Source organism: Condylura cristata, unplaced genomic scaffold (assembly GCF_000260355.1).
Source record: "Condylura cristata isolate star-nosed mole 26May11 unplaced genomic scaffold, ConCri1.0 scaffold00041, whole genome shotgun sequence".
Lineage (NCBI taxonomy): Eukaryota > Metazoa > Chordata > Mammalia > Eulipotyphla > Talpidae > Condylura > Condylura cristata.
In genome coordinates, this window is record NW_004567142.1 from 6,510,022 (window position 1) to 6,528,484 (window position 18,463).

Consider the following 18,463-nt stretch of genomic DNA (forward strand, 5'->3'; position numbering starts at 1 on the left):
GCCCGCGGCCCGGAGCGTCCGCCCAGCCCTGAGCGAGGTGAGCAGGGTCCTGGAGGGAGGGGGCGCCCCTCGAGGTGGGAGCGCGACTGGGGGGCCAGGGGGCGCCGAGTGGCGCGGGCGGCTGCCCTTTTAGGTCTGGACCCGAGTTCCGGAGGCAGAGGGGGCCGGCGGGACCTTAGGGCCTAGGGAATCCGGGGCAGTCGGTCCGAGGTCCCGGCGTGGGGCAGCTGCGCTCTTCTACGGGCTCAGAGGCCGCGGGGACCCGAGAGCCGCCAGCGGGTGCTGGAAGGAGGCGGTGCTGCGTGCGGGTGCTCAGCCCGGCCCGTGGAGAGCATGGTGTGGGTCTAGAAGGGGTCCCAAGAAACGGAGAGTCCGTCTCCTCAAGGGGCAGAACTTGGGGCTTGGAGGAGGGGACCCGTGGGTCGGAATGCCTGAGCCCCAGAGGCTGGATAAAGAAGGGAAAGGAAAGCCCCGGGCCTGAGAGGAGGGTCCCCGAGGAGGTCGGCTTGGAGAATGGAGAATGAAGCTTCCCGGCTCGAACTCGGGAGGAGGGGCAGAGGGGCGGTGAGAAGGGTGGCCGGGGGCGAGGGCCCTGCGGGGAGCCCGAGGTCCGTTCCCAGGGACTAGAGCCGGCAGGGTGACTGGGTTTTCCGCGCTAGTTTCGCAGCCCAGCGCCTGAAGACGAGCGGGCAGCTGGCGGTCGAGCCCGGGAGCCACGGGGCGGGGGAGGGGCGCGAGCTGGCTGGAGTACCGCCAGTCTCCCCGAGCGCCCCGACGCTGGGGCGGGGCGGGGCGCCGGGCCTGGGAGAGCGGAGGGGAGCGGGCAAGCGAAGGTGGTCTCGGGCTTAGGGTTCTTACGGGTTGGGGCAGAGTTTCAAGGCTCCACGAATTCTGGCTCCAAAAAGTGGGGTCTGAAGTCTTGGCTGCATGTTGGGGGGGGTCTTAGCTGACATAGTTAAAGGATGATGGGAAACCCTGTGTCTAGAGGTGCAGGGGTCTCTGGTTGAGATAAGAGGATGACCCCAAGTCCCTGCTATACCGCAGGGTTGTGTGGTTTGGTGAAGTTTGGGGGGGGGTGTGGGGGAGGGGCGTGGGTGGTTGAGAGTTGTGGAAAAGAGTTTAGGAGCTCTCTAGCTGGCCTCCAGAGCTATGCGCCTTGAAATTCTAGTTTTGAGAGTGTAATATTAAGGGGATCCTAACATCAGCTTGGATATTCAAGAAGGTTTGTGATACGTCCAAGCATGGGAAATCAGTGTCAAGAATCTGGCAGAGAATGTGGGGTCTTCTGATGGGAAGTGGGGATCCAGGGCTTCAATGGTTGGATCACATTGATCCGTGCGTAGTTTGTCAATCCTTTGAGTGGGGTGCTCTTGTTAAGATGCTGAATTGGGGGGAAGCATGACATGGACATTCTTGGATTCTGTAGTCAAAATCTAAGATGGGCACAGTTGGGGTGCTGGAAGCTCAGATTTGGGTTGTGGGCCACAATCCCACATCAACGTACCCCACTGAGGGCGAGGTATGGATCAAAGTTATAAGGTCACGGCCAAGGTCTTGGAGTTAGACTCGGGTATTAAATGGGTCAAGATAAATGCCAACGGTTTAAACTTTGGTGGGGTGGGAGGGGCTGTTCAAGGCATGAGTAGGCCTGAGGTTAAGGGTTTGGGGCCAGGGATCCTGGCTTAGCGACCCACTCTGGGAAACTCCGCTTGCTAGTCTGAGACAGTCCACAGGAGAGGGGTGAGGGTGTGAGGTCCGGCGTGGCGAGGATCAGCATGGAGCGGGAGGGCGCCAGGTCTGCATGTGCAGTCACATCAGTGCCATCACTTCCGAGTCCCCAGACCAGGCTCATGGTTAGATTTTCTGGTGGGGCCTGGTGTGGAGCGTCAGGTCTCATACCAGGGCCGGGGTTAGGATTGGCGGGCACGGTTCTGGCTCTGAGAACCTGGACACTGACTTTCTGGTTATAGTTGTCCTGCTCGGGACCCAGGCCCAGACCGGTTGGAGTCCAGGCGGGGCGCGTTATGGTTGGAAATCTTACCCTGGAGTTTGGGGTCTGACACATGATGTCCCTGGTCAGGATCCAGTGCCAGGGCACGAGCGTGGGTTTGGAAAGGCCATTTCTCCTTGAAGGTCAAGAGTTGTGTCATTGGTTTAATAAATTCAGGCGTTGGGGCCTGGGTTAAGACTAGGACACAGGGCTCAGATTTGAGAGGTTTCTGCGTGGGGATTGGTGTTTCTGGCCCAGGTAGGGTCCCAGGTGGCTGCATGAGGCTGGGGAGTGGGTGGCTTCAGGGCTGTGACCACTTCCATCCCTCAGGCCCCACAGGGCGCCCCCCGCCGTCGAGCATGAGTCACTGCAGCAGCCGCGCCCTGACCCTGCTGAGCAGCGTGTTCGGGGCGTGCGGCCTGCTGCTCGTGGGCATCGCCGTCAGCACTGACTACTGGCTGTACATGGAGGAGGGGACGGTGCTGCCGCAGAACCAGACCACGGAGGTCAAGATGGCCCTGCATGCCGGCCTCTGGAGAGTCTGCTTCTTCGCAGGTAAGGCCTCCGCCCTCCGCTTAACTCTTGCTGTCTGCGGATGTAAGAGTCCTATCCATAGCCCCATGCTGCGCGTTCCGGAAACAGACCCCTGTTTTTCTTCTGCAGACTCTAGTTTCTGCCTGAAGCCCCAGCTTAGCCCTTGTTTTCCAGAACTCTAAAATCTGCTGCCCCCAGAGCCTTCCCTTAGCAGCTGTGGTCTAGGTTCAGAATTTGCCCCCTGCACAGTTCTAATGTTGAATGAATAGGGTGAAAATCCGTGGCTCCCAGAGCCCACCGAGACCTCTCCTCCGAGGTACCCCAACTTTATCTCCTTTAGGGGCCCATGAGTCCCAGCCCACAGCCCCTCTCCACTCAGGGTCCTGCCTGCAGTGCGGCCCCCAGCCCAGGTGTCTCCAAGAGGAGGTCCTCGGCACCCCACCTGCGCATCCTTCCCGACCTCTCGGGGCCTTGCGTGTGGACTGTGCCTCACTGCCCCCTCTCGGGACCTGACATGTGTCAGCTCTCCAGAGCTTAGGCGCCACCCATCTGTCCCTGCTCTCTCTCACCCCTAGGCCGGGAGAAGGGTCGCTGCGTGGCCTCAGAATATTTCCTTGAACCGGAGATCAACTTGGTGACGGAAAACACGGAGAATATTCTGAGTGAGGGGAAGGGGGCACCTCGGCAGAAGGGGCAAGATCAGGGCGGCAGGTCCTGGGAGAGAGGGCAGGAGGAGGGAAGCGCTGGGTCTCAGGGACCCAGGGCGGGTTGGGGAGGGGGAGGAGCCTGCGGGGCGGGGCGGGGCCTGCCGCGGTGGCGTCAGCAGGGAGGAGGGGCCAAGGGAAGGGTGTGGCCTGGGTGAGGGGTGGAGCCCGTGGCTGCTCCGGCATGAGGGGAGGAGCCTGAAGAGGGGCCGCGGCGTGGTGGGAGTCGGGGTCCTGGGGGTCCGGGAAATAGCGAGGTTCTGCATCGCAGTTTCCCCCTCACCTGCTGCCTCTGCCTCCCGCCCTGTCAGAGACCGTGCGCACGGCCACCCCGTTCCCCATGGTCAGTCTCTTCCTGGTCTTCACCGCCTTTGTCATCAGCAACATCGGCCACATCCGCCCGCAGAGGACCATCCTGGCCTTCGTTTCCGGCATCTTCTTCATCCTCTCGGGTGAGCCTAAGGAAAGGACCAGCGGGCTCGGGGCACTATTTTAGGTTCCAGGAACTTGGGGTCCCTCTTGCACTTAACCAGCCATTTTCGTGCTGTGTGATCTCAGAGGAGTCCCAGGACCTCGCTGGGCCCCTTCCTTTTCCTGGGGAGCAGAGGGAGCAGTGGCTATGTTGCAGAATGGTTTAGAGGCCAAGTCATAGCGCATGCTTAATGGGTGCTAATTAGGTAGGAGGTGCCGTTCTAGTACCACAGTCCTGTGAGGTAAACGCTATTAATAGCCCCATTTCACAGAGAGGGAGAAGCAAGCATTCCTGGAGATGAGGTCATTTGCTCAGGGCCTTGAGCAGTGAAACCACAGAGGCACTTTTAACCATGCCTGATATTTTCTCACAGCCTCTTTATTTTCCACACCTTTTATCTGAAAAAAATGTGCAAATAGAAAAATCGAACGAATTTTGGAGTGAACATCTGTATCTACCACTGGGAGTCAGTCATCAAGATACTGCTAGATTTGCTCTTTCTCATATCTGTGTGTCTTTCTAACCACACATGTGTTTTTGAAATGATTTTCAGGTGACTTGTAGGTGTCAGTACATTTCACCCTAAATACTTTCCCATGCACGTCATAGCTGGGGGTTGTTTGCAGTTCTTTTTCCCTTTGAGATACAAGCCTCTTCTGCATGCAAAACCTCACACCCTCTCACAACAGCTCTGCCAGGGAATTAGTAGTAGTAGGTATTCGATAACATGGGGGTACAGAGGCCCAGAATTGTTCATGGAGTTGCTCAGGAAAGCAGCGTGAGCTGGGAGCTGCAGAGCACCCTGAGTTCCAGGGCTCTGTAAGTGTTACCCGCTTCCACATCTCAGCTCAGCCTGTGGAATTCCATCCAGCTATGCTTAGCTCAGCACAAACAACACACCCCATCAGTCCGGTCCAGCCTATTCCCAATCCACTCTTCCTCAGTTCTTCAATTCGAATTAATCCAACACAATCTAAACTCCGTTGGAGTCCTTTAAATTTGATGGCTGCGTTATGAACAACCTCCGCGGCATGTCTCACTTCCATTGCGCCCATGCGCCCCCCAACTCTGTTCCCTCTGTCTAGTCAGTGCTGCAAGTTAAAGATGGATATCCCTTCCCCCAGCCTCCTCCCAGCTCCTCACCCAGCTCTCTCTAAGCCTCCCCCATACCTCCAACCTAACCCGAGGAGACCTTTCCAGGGAAGCCAGGGTGCAGCCTCCGTGCAAACCTGGATCACGGCTTGTGCAGCCAGACACTGAGCTAAAATAAGACACGTAGACTGTTGCCACCCCAGAGTGTCACAGCCGAAAGGTCTCATCATTTTTCAGGTGGAAAAATAGTGGCCTAGAGAGCAAGAAAGTGGGGCAAGGGTAGGTAGCATGGAGACTTTCATTTAACCCGCCTGAAACGCTGGAGGGAGATCACACTGCTTGAGCTTCCAGAGGGGAGTGGAAGAGGCGACGTCGCTGTCAGTGGCAGGGCGGGGTACAGGATGGGGGTAGTAATTCTAACTACAGCAGCCAAACTCCTACTAGTGGACCCTGACCTGACTGGCCACGGTCCCGCTGAGATCCCCTGGCCCTCCAGGCTGGAAGTCAGACCTCCATGGACCACAGTCATGAGGGCAGGGCAGGGCATAGACTGTTCATCTCCTCCAGTCCATTTCATAGCTGCAGTGTATGCCTCCCACCCGAGGCCTCCTGTCTCGTGCTTCCAGAGTGTGGGGTGAAGTAGCTGAAGGCACATGCTGACTTCGAAAGGCACATGCTGGGTTCAAATCCAGCAACTCCTCACTGTGACTACAGCCTTACGCTGTGGGCTTACTAAGGGACAAGCCTTGGTGAGGAGTCAATAGGCTTTTCCTGCTTGGAGCCAGAGAATAAATATTTCAGGCCTGGTGAGCCACGGGGTCATTGATGCTTGCCATTCAGCTTGGTGACCACAAAGCCCTGCCAGTGTGTCAGGGTAGCCCCAGAGTGGCTAGAGGTGAGTCAGGAGAGTGGCTTGTCCCAGCGGCACCAATTTATGGAGCCCGACATTTCGATTGGATGTGATGTTCATGTGTCATGAAAGATTATTTGGGGGATGGTTATCCACCTACCATAAGGAGTGTAAAGACCACTGTTACTTCACAAACCATGCAAAAACAGGTAGAGGAGTAGTTGCAGTTTGTCACCCCCGGCCGACATGGTGGAGGTGAAAGGCCGTTACCCAGGGCCTGTCCTCTAAGAGTGAGTGATGGAGGCAGGTAGTTTAAGGTAGATAATTACTGCTGCGGCGGCTGCTAGAGCGGCTGCGTTGCGTGTGTACTACGGTAAGAAAAGCATTCCTGAGCGCCATGGTTTGGGGGTTCTAAGTACTTCACACAACTTCATTTTGCTGCCCTGCCACAATTATAAAAGTGAAGGATATTTGAAGTGAGAGCAAAGGATGGAAAATCTTGGATCTTGGAATGGAGTGCACTTGTCCCTCTTGAGGAAACCAAGGGAGAGTGGTTGGCAGAGAGCAGGGTGAGGGGCACACCTAGGTGCAAACATCCCTCAGTGACCTGTGTTCAGGGTGGTCTAGAGGGAAACACGGAGTTGGCTCCTCAGGAGTTTTGTGAACTGGCCCAGGCAGTTCCTGATAAGGTTTGAGCTGGGGTTATAGGCTTCTGGGTAATTTGGAGAGAGAAATATATTGAAGAAGAATCAATGAAAAATGGGACTGAGCTTGCTTGGTGAGAGAAGGTGGGGAGGAGGCTGGAGTGACATTGATTTTCTTTTTCCGGTTCCTAAGAGGCATGCTCCCCATAAAAACCCCTGATCTGCAAACGGTTTTTTATGAATCTGCTCATTCATTCACTCATCAAACATTTGCAGAGACATCCCACAGGCTAGGCCCTCTGCTGGGCACTGGAGGCTGAGTCCTGAGTGAAAGCCCACATATGCAGCCAATGGCAAAGCAGCCCCCCAAAATACACCTCTATCAGGCTTGGCACACACCTACTCAGATCCCTCCGGTGCTTCCAGGGTGTCCCGCTGCACGGAGACCACATCCAAATTCCCCACTGGTGTGGTCTACAGGTCTTCCATGGTCTGGCTCCTATTCAGATCTATGACCTCATTTCCTAATCCACTAATGCTCTCCATTGCTTATGATTTCAGCCACACCGGTCTCCTTCTTGTCCTTGAAAACATGAATCTCAGCCCCAGCTCCACTCTTCGGTGAGGTCCTTTATCTTGATTCTCCAAGTGCTCAACCTTTCTTCCTTCCTCAGAATTTCTTTCTCTGAAAATAGTGTTGCCTTGCCTCACAATACTAGGACGTTCCCTATTGTACATTTGTTTCATAACATGTATTGCTATTGTTCTTATTCATATCCTGTCTTCACTTGCCAGAATGCAAACTCCCAAAGGCAGGACCTTCGCAAACATGCTTTCATTTGTATCTGCCGAGCCTAGATAACTGGCTGGCACAATCCTGCATGGAGGTATTTGCAGGATTGATGAAGGATAAGGGTAGCTCAGGGGATTCTGGTAAAAGAGAATATGCATGGGCCTGACACAGCAGGGTTTTGGAGAGGGTGGGAGAGACCACAGAGGGCTTCCTAGAGGAGGCAACATCCAAGTGGATGCTGCGGAAAGGGTGAGGGGATTTTTGTCAAGTGAAGAAAGGAACAATCATGTATGGAGCATTCTAACATGTGTCAAGATCCTAGAAAGTATCTGAAACTAAGCGCACAGAAGTGCAGCTCTCCATGGTCCTGAAATCACATTCTCTTCGCTGGGTTTCTATTCAGCTCGGAGTGTGATTATAACCTACTGTGCTCTAAGAATTATGAAACATGTGGTGCTAGTGAGGGAGTGTATTACAAAAAAGAGAAGTGGGAAGGAGGGAGAGAGAAAAAGAATGAAGAAGAAAAAAAGGAAAGACGTTATTTTTGGAGAGCCAAAGACAGCAAGGAGAAAGGATGAGAATAATGAGAATAAGTTACCATTTGACAGTGTTTTCAGATATCTTTCAATTTCTAAAAACAAAAGTAAAACAAAAAAAAACAATTTCTATTTGGAAATATTTGTTTCTTTCGCATCAACCCCCGCTTCTGTCTGTCCTTATGGAGAATGTTTGTTATTTAAAGCTGTAATGAAAAATGGGATTTCAGGTGAGGCAGAAGTGTTTAGCAGATCCCATCACAGCTACAGAAGAATTTGGAGCAGAGACGGATATAGTCTGGTATGAGGTTTCAAAAAAATTGGTATCTAAAGTAGAGAGCAAGGCCCTCCTTGGTGGCGTAGCGGGTTAAGGTGCAGTATTGCAAGCAAGCTGCAGCCGCTTCAGCACGAGTTCAAGCCCCCGCCCCGGAGGTGATCCACACGGCGCGGCTCCACACGGCGCGGCAGACCTCTCCTGACCCGCCCGCTGCTCCCCTGAGCAGTGTACTTCATCCATTTGCCTGTTCTGTCCCCCACTCTGTCTCTGGTGAAGCCTCTCACCACCCCTGAGACTCTGGCCTGCACCGAGTTCCATGTGCATAAATAAATAAATGTAAGCAAAAGTAGGGAACTAATGACTTGGGTATACTGGAACAAGCGGAAAGTAAGTCTGAGTGGATTCAGAAGACTTGGAGACATAAAGGGGTTTAGATTTATGAGAGGTTCAGGAAGTGAAAGGGACAAGACTTAACTGACCATCATTGGTGGAAGAGAGCGTCAGAGACAGGGCCCCAGTGTTTGATTAGGGTGCCCATGTGGGTGTAGTTCTTCCACTGATGTTCCCTTTCTCTAAGCCTCCTTTTTCAAGACTTATCTCAGATGTTTTTCTTTCTTTCTCTTTTTAAAAAAGATTTATTTATGCATCCAAGAACTGGAGTGTAGGCCAGAGTTGTGGGGTGGTGGTGAAAGAATTCACGAGACAGAGTGGGGAGCAGAACTGGTGGATCTTCTGAAATGCACTGCCGAGGGGAGCAGTGGGGAGACAGAGAGGTCTGCTGCGCCCCGTGGGTTGCTCCCCGGCGGGGATGGAACCCCTGCTGCAGGGGCTGCAGACAGCTTCACAGTGCGGGGACTGAACCCTGTGCCACCAGGAAGGGCCGCAGATGTTTTTCTACCATGTAATGACCTGACTCCTCTTCCCACTTTTCTTAAACATCAGAATTAAGGAATACTAGAAGTTAAAAATTCTGCAGAAGTACAGAGCGGGGAAAGGTTAATTCTCAGGGAAGATAGAGAAATGGTGGCACTAGAGTAGGTTAAAAAGGGAAGAGCTGCTCATGAGCTTCTCTGGCAGTTCCAGTGTGCATAACTCCATCCAGCTGGTATTTATTATGTGCCAGGCCTTGTGCTAGGTGCTTGGCAGGCCGTAACATGTGAGGTGGAGATGTCCCAAGCGTCTTCGCGAAGAGCCCCAAATTAGTCAGGGGGTGGTAAATGCTACGAAGAAAAATGGCACTGTTTAAAGGAGACTGCAGTGATATTACTTTATCTTCCCTTAATCATTCTAATTATTTTAGTGAAACACTTGGAAACCCACGGCACTGTACAGGGCCCCCGCCCCTCCTCTGACCGGCCGTGTCCAGTCAGTGGAAACCCACGGCACTGTACAGGGCCCCCGCCCCTCCTCTGACCGGCCGTGTCCAGTCAGTGGAAACCCACGGCACTGTACAGGGCCCCCGCCCCTCCTCTGACCGGCCGTGTCCAGTCAGTGGAAACCCACGGCACTGTACAGGGCCCCCGCCCCTCCTCTGACCGGCCGTGTCCAGTCAGTGGAAACCCACGGCACTGTACATGGCCCCTGTCCCTTCTCTGACCGGCCATGTCCAGTCAGCCCTGTTTTCTGTTGTCTCTTCTGCTGACATCTTTCTCTCCTGCATGTTGCTAATGACACCACATTCTTTCTCCCCAGCCCCCCTTACACACACACACACACACACACACACACACACTTTTTGATTTTACTATTTGAAAATAAGCTTTATCACCAGGATAGCTGATCTCCAACCATTTCATCAAGCATCTCTGAAGAGTAAGTCAGTTTTCTACATAACTACCACACCATAGTTACACTGAACTTTTTTTTTTTTTAAGATTTGTTGATTTATGCATACAGAACTGGGGTACAGGCCAGAGGGGCAGGAGCAGCGAGAGGCTTCACGAGAGACAGAGTGGGGAGCAGAACAGGCAGACTGACTGAAATCCACTGCTGAGAGGAGCAGCGGGGAGACATATGGGTTACCTCCTGGCCTGGATCGAACTTGTGCTGCACTGACTGTGGACAGCTTCATAGTGCTGCGACTTAACCCCTTATGCCACCAGGGAGGCCCTGGACTTTTTTTAAAAAAGATTTCTTTATTTGTGCATACATACAGAACTGGGGTGCAGGCCAGAGGTACAGGGGCAGCGAGAGGCTTCCCCAGAGACAGAGTGGGGAGCAGGACAGGCAGATGGAGAAAGTCCACTGCTGAGGGAGCAGCGGGGGAGACCTCAGGAGCGGTCTGCTGCGCCCTGGGGTCACCTCCGGGGTGGAATCGAACTCGCACGGAAGCAGCCGCTGCCCACAGTGCTGCGCCGTAACCCGCTGGGCCAGCAGGGAGGGCCTGGGTGCTTTATTTTTATGACAGGGTTATTAGGAGAAGGAGAGAGGAAGAGAGAGGCGCCTGCACAGGCGGGCAGAGAGCTGCCTGCCCTGGGTGGCATTTCCCAACAGCCCCATGAATACGAGTGACTCCCAAGTCAGACGCCCGGGCCTGCAGGAATGCGTTTACCACGCTCCGCAGAAGGAGAATTCACCGTATAGTGCACAGCTAACGTCTCTTAGCCTCGACCAGCGCCCTGCTAGTTTCTGTTGTACAATACAGAGATTTGGAATAGATTTCACTATAAAAATAGAGGAGAGCATAATGCCATTCCATGCACCCTTCACCTAGTCTCAGCTCTGATCAGCATGTGGCGAAGCGGCTTCCTGGCGCCACCACCCTGCCCGCTTCCGCTGTGGCTTCCGCCGTGGCTTCCGCCTTTCCTGCCAGCGCTCCGAAGCGTCCTCTGGCCTCTCAGCCCCTCTCCCTTGGTTCCCTGCCACTGACTGTTGACAGCAGTCGGAGCGTTTGTCTTGCGGACGTCCCACATTCTAGGTTTCTCGCCTGTGTTCCTGCTGTGTACTGTTCATGCTCCACCCACCATCCCTGCGTTTTGCTGCAACGTGGTCAGTGATGGACCCAGGTTTGATTTTCTTTTTTAAATAATTACTCCTTTATTGCAAGATTTTTATTTATTTTATTTTTGCATAGAAGAGCTGGGGTATAGGTCAGAGGTGGGGGGAGTGAGAGACTCACCAGAGACAGAGTGGGGAGTAGGACAGGCCGACTGACTGAAACCCACTGCTGAGGGGAGCAGCGGGGAGACAGGCAGGACCTGCTGTGCCCTGGGGGTCGCTCCTAGTGCTGCACTTCAACCCTAAGCCACCAGGGATTTTTTTTTTCCAGAATAGGTCATAGCTAGGCAGTGCTGTTGACCCCCCACCCCCCGCCATCATATCAGGAGACAAAGCAATGCCCTCTTCTTCCTCCTTTTGAGGTGCTGAGATTGATTGCTGGCTGGTTTAGGTGTTAGTAGCTTGAAGACTGCAGAGGGGTGCCTTCCAGAGTATGCTATATCCTCTTCCTGGTGTATTTTGTGACCTGGAAGGTATATCTAGACTAGAGGCTTAAGTGGATTCAGGTTAAGCATGTTTGGGGGGAGATTCAGAGATGGGGTCATGTTCTTCAGATCACCTGGGCGGGCCTCGTGGCGGCCGGGGGGCGGAAGCGCAGCGCTGCGAAGCTGTCCCCAGCTGCCACTGCACGGTTCTCTGCAGCTTGAGCTTGGTCCCCAGCCAGGGAGGGACCCACAAGGCTGACCTCCTGTCTCCCCGCTGCCCCTCGGCAGTGGATTCAGTAGATCGGCCCGATCTGCTCCCCACACTGTCTCTGGTGGGTCCTTTCTCCCTCGGCACCTCTGGCCTGCACTCCAGTTCCTGTATGCATAAATAAAGAGATCTGTAAAAATAAAAAAAAAGGCCACCCGGGTAGGCATCAGGCGTGGCACACAGTGAGCAGTGTCCTCACTGAGGAGTGGCAGTTTCCTCTCACAGTGAATTAATCGTTTGCAGGGTGACCCCGGCACCTGGGCAGGGGGATTCCTGTGTGGGGATTTGTTTTATTTTATTTAAAAATTTTTCATTTTGGGGAAAAAAGTAAACCTATAGAAAAGGCGCCAGGCACACCGTGCGCGCTCATCGCCTGCCCGCAGGCGGGCGCCGTGTCTGCCCTCTTCTCTCCCGCCTGCTCGCAGGCGCAGGTGTTGCAGGTGTTGTCGTGCGGGCGGTAGCTGGTCGGTGGCTGGAGCGCGGGAGCTCCGCACGGTGCCCATCTGCACAGTCTGGAATACACGTTCGGGGCGCCAGGTGCCAACGCTTCACCCCTGAGGCTTTGCGTAAGCGCTGCAGCAGGTTCTAAGGCCCAGTGTCTTCTCCTTTCTCGCCAAGGGCCGCGGCAATCCGGCGGCTTCTCGCTGGCGCGATATTGTGACCAACAGCGAAGCTCACCAGGCTAATTTTAGAGCCGTCGCCCCCTTTCATGCTCCAGTCTGGGGTCACGCCCGGGGTTCCCTGCCTTGTGTCTTCGTCTCCTTCATCTCTCGCACAGTCCCTCTTCCTTTTGAACAAGGTGTCTTTCATGTGGACGTGTTTGAAGCCTGCAGCTGGCCGGTTTTTGTAGCATGCCCTGGGGCCCTCTGGAGGGGTCCGCGTTGCGCCTTTTCAGCGGCTCCTGCAGTCAGTTCCCTGGCAGCGAGGTCAGCCCCCTCTTCTGGGGGGGCTGTGTCTGCCCGGTTCCTTTGCAATTAAGGGTGTTTTCTTTTTCAAATCTCTTTGCAATTAATAACTATTCCATGGAGAGATCCTGTCATCTAGCGATTTCATGTCCACTGATGATGTTTGCCTGAATCCTAATTTCTCCTGCTGGTGGCAAAATGGTGTTTGCTTCTGACTCTTTCCGGCTATGTGCAAACCATTTAAAGAAGACATGACTTTTGAGTCTCATTCATCCTCTAAAACTACCCCCACGTGGGTTCACATTTTTCCAGCGTTCAGTGTGTTGTATGCCGTTGCTGTTACTACTGTAGTCCGCGCTGATGTTCAAACCGGCCCCTGTCGGCCGCTTAGACCCCCTCAGACTAGTTCCTGGGTCCTTTCTGCCGCGCCCCTATCTTTTTTGGGGAGCAGTTCCTTACTGTGTGGCCTGGACGGACTTTCCCTGCCCCAGACTGCGGCTTCAAGTGGGCGCTTTTCTCTTCTAAGTAATGAACACTTTGCGTGGGGGGGGATGATATCAGAGGCCGAAGTCTGGGGGCTGGGTGTGCGCGTGGTGGCCGAGGGCAGCTGCTGCTGTGACGCTTGGGACACATACCTGAGCCACGACACGTATTTGCAAAGCAGCAGTCACCGACCCTGAAGGACCTAGCCCCGTTTCCAGACATGGACTCTGGTTCCCCCAGATCTCAGCCCGTTCACACTCTGGCCCAGTCCCACAGCGCACACAGGTCAGCGGCTGAACTGTTAGGCCTGGGCCACTCCCAGCCACTAAATTCACGAGTGCGCTTCAAGACTGCTGCGCAGGTCTCTCCTGTAGGCAGGTCTCCAGCAGAGCGCTCCGCTCAGAGGCGCGGGGTCATCTCGCCCTCACTGATGCAGAGTTAGGCCCTTTGCTTTGGTTTCCATTTCATGTTTGTCTCCCCCACCTGCGGGCTTTGTTCTTTTGAACACGGAAGCCATTAGCTTCATTCTGAAGCCATTAGCATCGTCCTGGAGGCCCAGACCACACAGAGACGCGGACCATGGGGGCCGCTGGGTCCACCCGCAGGTCATCGGCGTCATTAGTTTGTCCCGCCCGTGCCTGTTCTTGCAGAAACAGCAGGTGCACTCGTGTTCTGGTGTGTTCTTTGTGGCCCAAGACGTAGCATTCCTGCCCCACTTGCGCATACTCCCTTATTTCTTGGCGAGATCGTTTGGAGCGATCACCAAACGCCACATCAGCTCACCAGAACTGTTCCTCGTTCGTTCTCACTGCACAGAGGTGCAGTTCTCTGCTAAGGGAGGTTTTACAGCCTGAGCTGCTATTCCTCTGGTGAAGGCATTTAGGTCACTTCTGAAATTTCTCAATTACAAGCGCTGCTGCCATGAATCAGCCCTGCCTCTGTGCCCCACGGTGCAGGGTGGGCCGCTCCAGGGTCTGCTCCTCGGAGCTTGGCATGCTGGCATGAAGGACACATACGTCTGCGGTTTTATCAGATCTGACCAGACTCCCCACCATTTTGCCTCTCCACCAGCAACAGATAAGTGTGCCCCTCCCCCAGCCTCTAGAAGAGTATGTTGTGGAGTGAAGGATGAGAAATGTTTTTTAAAAGATTTATTTTGCTTATGCCTACACGAGCTGGGGTGCAGGGCAGAGATGGGGGGAGCAGAACAGGCGATCCACCGAAACCCACTGCGGAGGGAGCAGCGGGGAGACAGGGGAGGTCTGCTGTGCTCTGTGCGTTGCTCCCTGGCGGGGATGGAACTCGGCTGCAGGGGCTGAGGCAACTTCAGAGTGCTGAGACTCAACCCTGCGCCACCAGCGAGGCCCTGGGTGAGAAATGTTGCTGCCTCCCAGTTTGCATTTCTCTTCCTTGAGTGAAGCAGCACTTTTCTTTCTTTCTTTTTTTAAATAAGGGAGTCTCTATGGAAGGTCTTTCTAAGGAGATGACTGAAGCCACAGCAGAAACATGGAGAAATGGGGGAAGAGCTTCCCAATGGAGGAATAGCAAGAGCAGAGCCCTGAGGCCACCCTGAGCTCAGTGTTCCAGAAGGCCTGGAAGGCCCTATGATCTGAGTGGAGGGAGCAGGAGAAATGTGCTGGCCGTGAGGCTGGCAGACACCAGAGCAGGCGGGCATCATCATCCAGGGACAGGGAGGATTTTCTGCAAGAGGCCTGAGAATAAGGGCTGTTAGTTCCCCTTGCCACACCTGTCCCCGCTCTGTGAAACTCTTCAGCACTGACACTGCGGACAGGCACACAAACGGGCCCCTCGGGTTCTCACAGAGATTAGCTGGGAGAGTTTCACACTCTGAAACTCCTCCACTTGCACGCCGAGGTACTGTGGTCTGCGCAACATCAAGCTCACGCAGCTCAGCAGGCCTCGGCATGCTCGTGACCTGTGCAGGCCCTTCCTCACCTACCCTCACGTTTTTATCACCCTCCCCAAGAGAAGCCTCATGCTCTGTAACAGCCAGCCCTGATCCGCCACCGCCTCGCCCCATACCTTGGCGGACTCCTCTCTGCTCTCTGGATTTGCCTGCTTGGGCCACTGTGCAGAACAGAACTGTACAGAGCGCGTGGTCTCCGGCGTCTGGCTCCTCACTCGGCTTGTTTTCTAGGTGACGCCCATGGTCACATCCAACAAGACCCCATCGTTTTTTTGGGCTAGATAATATTCCATCTGGTGGCTCTTCCATGTTCCGCTTGCCCGTTCCGTTGGTAGACAGCTGGGTCTTTGCCACTTTCAGTTCTGCGAAGACAGACGGGCTCTCACCTCTGTGAGCATAGGCCAGCTCTCCTGGGCAGGTGCTAGGAGAAGCGCTGGTCACATGGCAATTCTGTCTTTAACACCTGAGGAAGTGCCAAATGGAATTCACTTAGTGGGCCACAAAGTAGCCTCCTTCTCTCTTTTTTTTTTGTGTGTGTGTTTTTCTTCCAACCATTGAATTACCTTGAAGTCAGTCGCAGCCAGTGGGCTCCCCGCAAACAGCAGATGGAGTGGCTTGAAGCCACAGGCTGTCATTGCGACCCCTGTTGTAGGCAGGGGAAGGAGCTGAGGCGCCGGTGTGATGAGAAACACCTTTCTCCACAGGGATGCAGGATGCTGGTAAGGGGCAGTTGGGCTCTCAAATACTGGGGATGTGTTGTCTAAGCCCAGGCATGGACCTGTTTACAGGGAGCTTCCTCTCAAGGAAGAGTGGTTCATTTCAAAATCCTGATGGCATTTTGGTGATTTTAAACTTCTTTGATGAGGACTGTCTCAAGGCTTAGTGGCTTGGATAAACCACCACTGGTTGTGAAAATAAACCAGCGAAACTCCAAGCCTGGCACGCACAGGAGAGGTCACCCACCACGCCCACCAGCTTGCCCCGCTCCGTTTGGTAGGTCCGCACAGTCACATAGACATCTTCTCTTTCCTTGGCTGTCGAGCCCGGGATCCAGGGAAAGTGCTTAGTGCTTTACGACGCGTGCCTTTCCTGGCACTTACATTCTAGAGTGAATATGAAGTCAAACAATCACAACTTTCAGAAATAGAAACTTTGAGGGCAGTTTTCTTGGAAATTAAAATGAAGCTGATGATCTGAAAAAAAAAAAAAAAATCTCAAACCAGACCTCTCCGCTCCAGTTCTCCTGGTCCCTTGAGTTTCTCGTCTGTATGTGATATAAAGTGGCGCCCGCCTGAAGGATCGCTGTGCGGTTCGGATGCCTTAACCCTGGGCAGCACCGGCCGCGTGCCCGCCCGGTGCAGAGCAAGGCCTGAGTGTGGCTGGCGTCATTTTGCTGCTGCTTGCGGGGCTGTCCTTGTGCCGCCCAGTGAGCCTCAGCTCAGGCCTTGTCCTCCGCCCTCCCGCCCTCCAGCCGCTCCTAACCAACCGGCCCTCAGAGGATCTTGTAGCAGCCTAACTGTCTTGTCCCTGCTCTGTACCTCCCTGGCCCCCTTGTGCCCTTGGGTTGATTAGAGCCAACCTGGTCCCCAGCCCGGCTGTGCCCGGGCACTTGCTCCGGCCCACTGCTCCGTTCTGCGGTTCATGTCTCAGCTGGGTGGGTGGATCAGCTCACTCCTCCTCCCCGAGTGCACCTTCCCTGGGTCGGAGAGGTTCTCTGGGGCCCTCCTGCCCCACCCCGGGCAGGTTTGGTGTCTGGTCTGGACCCCTAGAGCTCCCTGCTGATCTCTGCCATGTTTGCCGCAGGAGACCGTGCCCAGATCTGCCGCCCCATGCACTGGGAGCGCCTGGGAAGCAGACTGGGGAGGGAGGAAGGAGGGTGCTGGTCCATCTTGGGGGTCTGTGCACCCATCCAAGGCCCAGCACACAGGGGTGCCCATGGATGGGAGGCCATCCAGGGCAGCGGGAGGAGAGGGGCAGGATGGGGTGAGATGGAGGGTGTGGGGTGGGCCGAGGGGTGCTCTGCAGTTTGCTGATGGACCCAAGGCATCCCTCTGCTCCCCAGGCCTCTCCTTGGTGGTGGGCTTGGTCCTGTACATCTCCAGCATCAACGACGAGGTCATGAACAGGCCCAGCAGCTCTGAGCAGTACTTCCACTACCGCTATGGGTGGTCTTTCGCCTTCGCTGCTTCCTCCTTCCTACTCAAAGAGGTGATGTCTGTGGGTCCCAAATTCAATTTTGAATGGGGAGGTCGGGGCGGGGGGGCGGTCTGATTACTGGGTCACAGAGGAAAAGGATGTTAGGAGTGTAGACTTTAGATTCAGGCAGAAGAGGAAGCTGGAGGTCTAACCCCTAGGTCCTGGAGGAAAGGCTGGTATCTTAGGGGAGGAGAGGGGTGGGGTGTGATCCCTGGGTTCCGGGGAAGGAGGAAGCCGAGCCTGGATTCTTGGGCATCATGAGAGGAGGTCAGGACTCCGGGCTTTGGCTAAGAGGTGGCCCGCGATGTCCTCGGGAACACTGACCCTGCCGTGTGCCCTAGGGGGCTGGTGTGATGTCGGTGTACCTGTTCACCAAGCGCTACGCGGAGGAGGAGATGTACCGTCCACACCCGGCCTTCTACCGCCCGCGTCTCAGCGACTGCTCCGACTACTCCGGCCAGTTTCTGCAGCCAGAGGCCTGGCGCCGCGGCCGCAGCCCCTCTGACATCTCCAGCGACGTGTCCATCCAGATGACGCAGAACTACCCTCCCGCCATCAAGTACCCCGACCACCTGCACATCTCCACCTCGCCCTGCTGAGCCCCCGACTCTCCGGGCTTCCCCCGCCCCCCGGGGCTCCCGGCCACGCCGCCCCGCCCCGCTCGCTGGGACTCCGGGCCCCACCGGAGAAGGCCCCGCCCCAGCCCCGCCCACGCTCCCAGGCGACTCCGCCCCTCTCCAGCTGCTCTGGCCCGGCCCAGCCCCGGGCCCCCCAAGCTTCGGCCACTCGGCGGGGGTGCTGCGCTGGAGAGCAGGTTCGGGCAGGCGCCGGGAATGCCAAGCAGCCTCTTCTCCCCTCAGCCCAGTGACTTCCCTTCCCGGCCAGTCTCTGCTCTCAGGGGTCCTCTGGTGGAGTGGGGGTGGTGTGTGTTTGCTCTTCCCGCCAGGGCTTGCAGGCCCAGGGAATGTGGTTGCAGGCCCAGGGTATGTGGTTCACCTGGTCCCTGTTTTTCCGTCTCTGTCTCTATCTCTCGCTGTCTCTGTCTCTCTCACGCGCGCGCGCGCGCGCGCACACACACACACGCACGCACACCCCTCTGCTCCCCTGGGGGAGTCCGTCCTCTCTCACTGACTGGGCTTTTCTCAGCCTTCCGAGGGTTGCCTGCCTTTGGGGGCGGCTGCCTAAGCGCTTCTCAGCCATCCTTGGCTTTTCTTCCTCCTCCCCTTTCCTCCCTTCCTCGATCCCATTTGCTCATCCAAAGCCCCTAGGTGCGTCGGCCCCACACACCAAATGACCTACCGGGTTGGGAGCCCTAGGGTGGGAATTCTTTCCTGCCATCTCCACACCTGTGCCCGCCTCTCCCCCCTCGA

At 55.4% G+C, this 18,463-nt stretch overlaps 1 protein-coding gene across 2 annotated transcripts; it reads left to right on the plus strand.

The window, feature by feature from the left end:
* The first annotated feature begins 6 nt into the window (after positions 1–6).
* CACNG7 (calcium channel, voltage-dependent, gamma subunit 7) lies at positions 7–18,148 on the plus strand. Of its 2 annotated transcripts, none has more exons than XM_004694307.2 (6): positions 7–37; positions 2,321–2,545; positions 3,100–3,186; positions 3,540–3,680; positions 16,960–17,105; positions 17,435–18,148. In XM_004694307.2, exons 2-6 carry the CDS (start codon positions 2,350–2,352, stop codon positions 17,690–17,692), a joined length of 828 nt encoding a protein of 275 aa, XP_004694364.1. In that variant the 5' UTR covers positions 7–37; positions 2,321–2,349; the 3' UTR covers positions 17,693–18,148. The 2 variants fall into 2 exon arrangements, with proteins under 2 accessions (XP_004694364.1, XP_012589070.1); XM_012733616.1 differs by lacking the exon at positions 7–37 and adding an exon at positions 328–336.
* Positions 18,149–18,463: the final 315 nt, after the last annotated feature.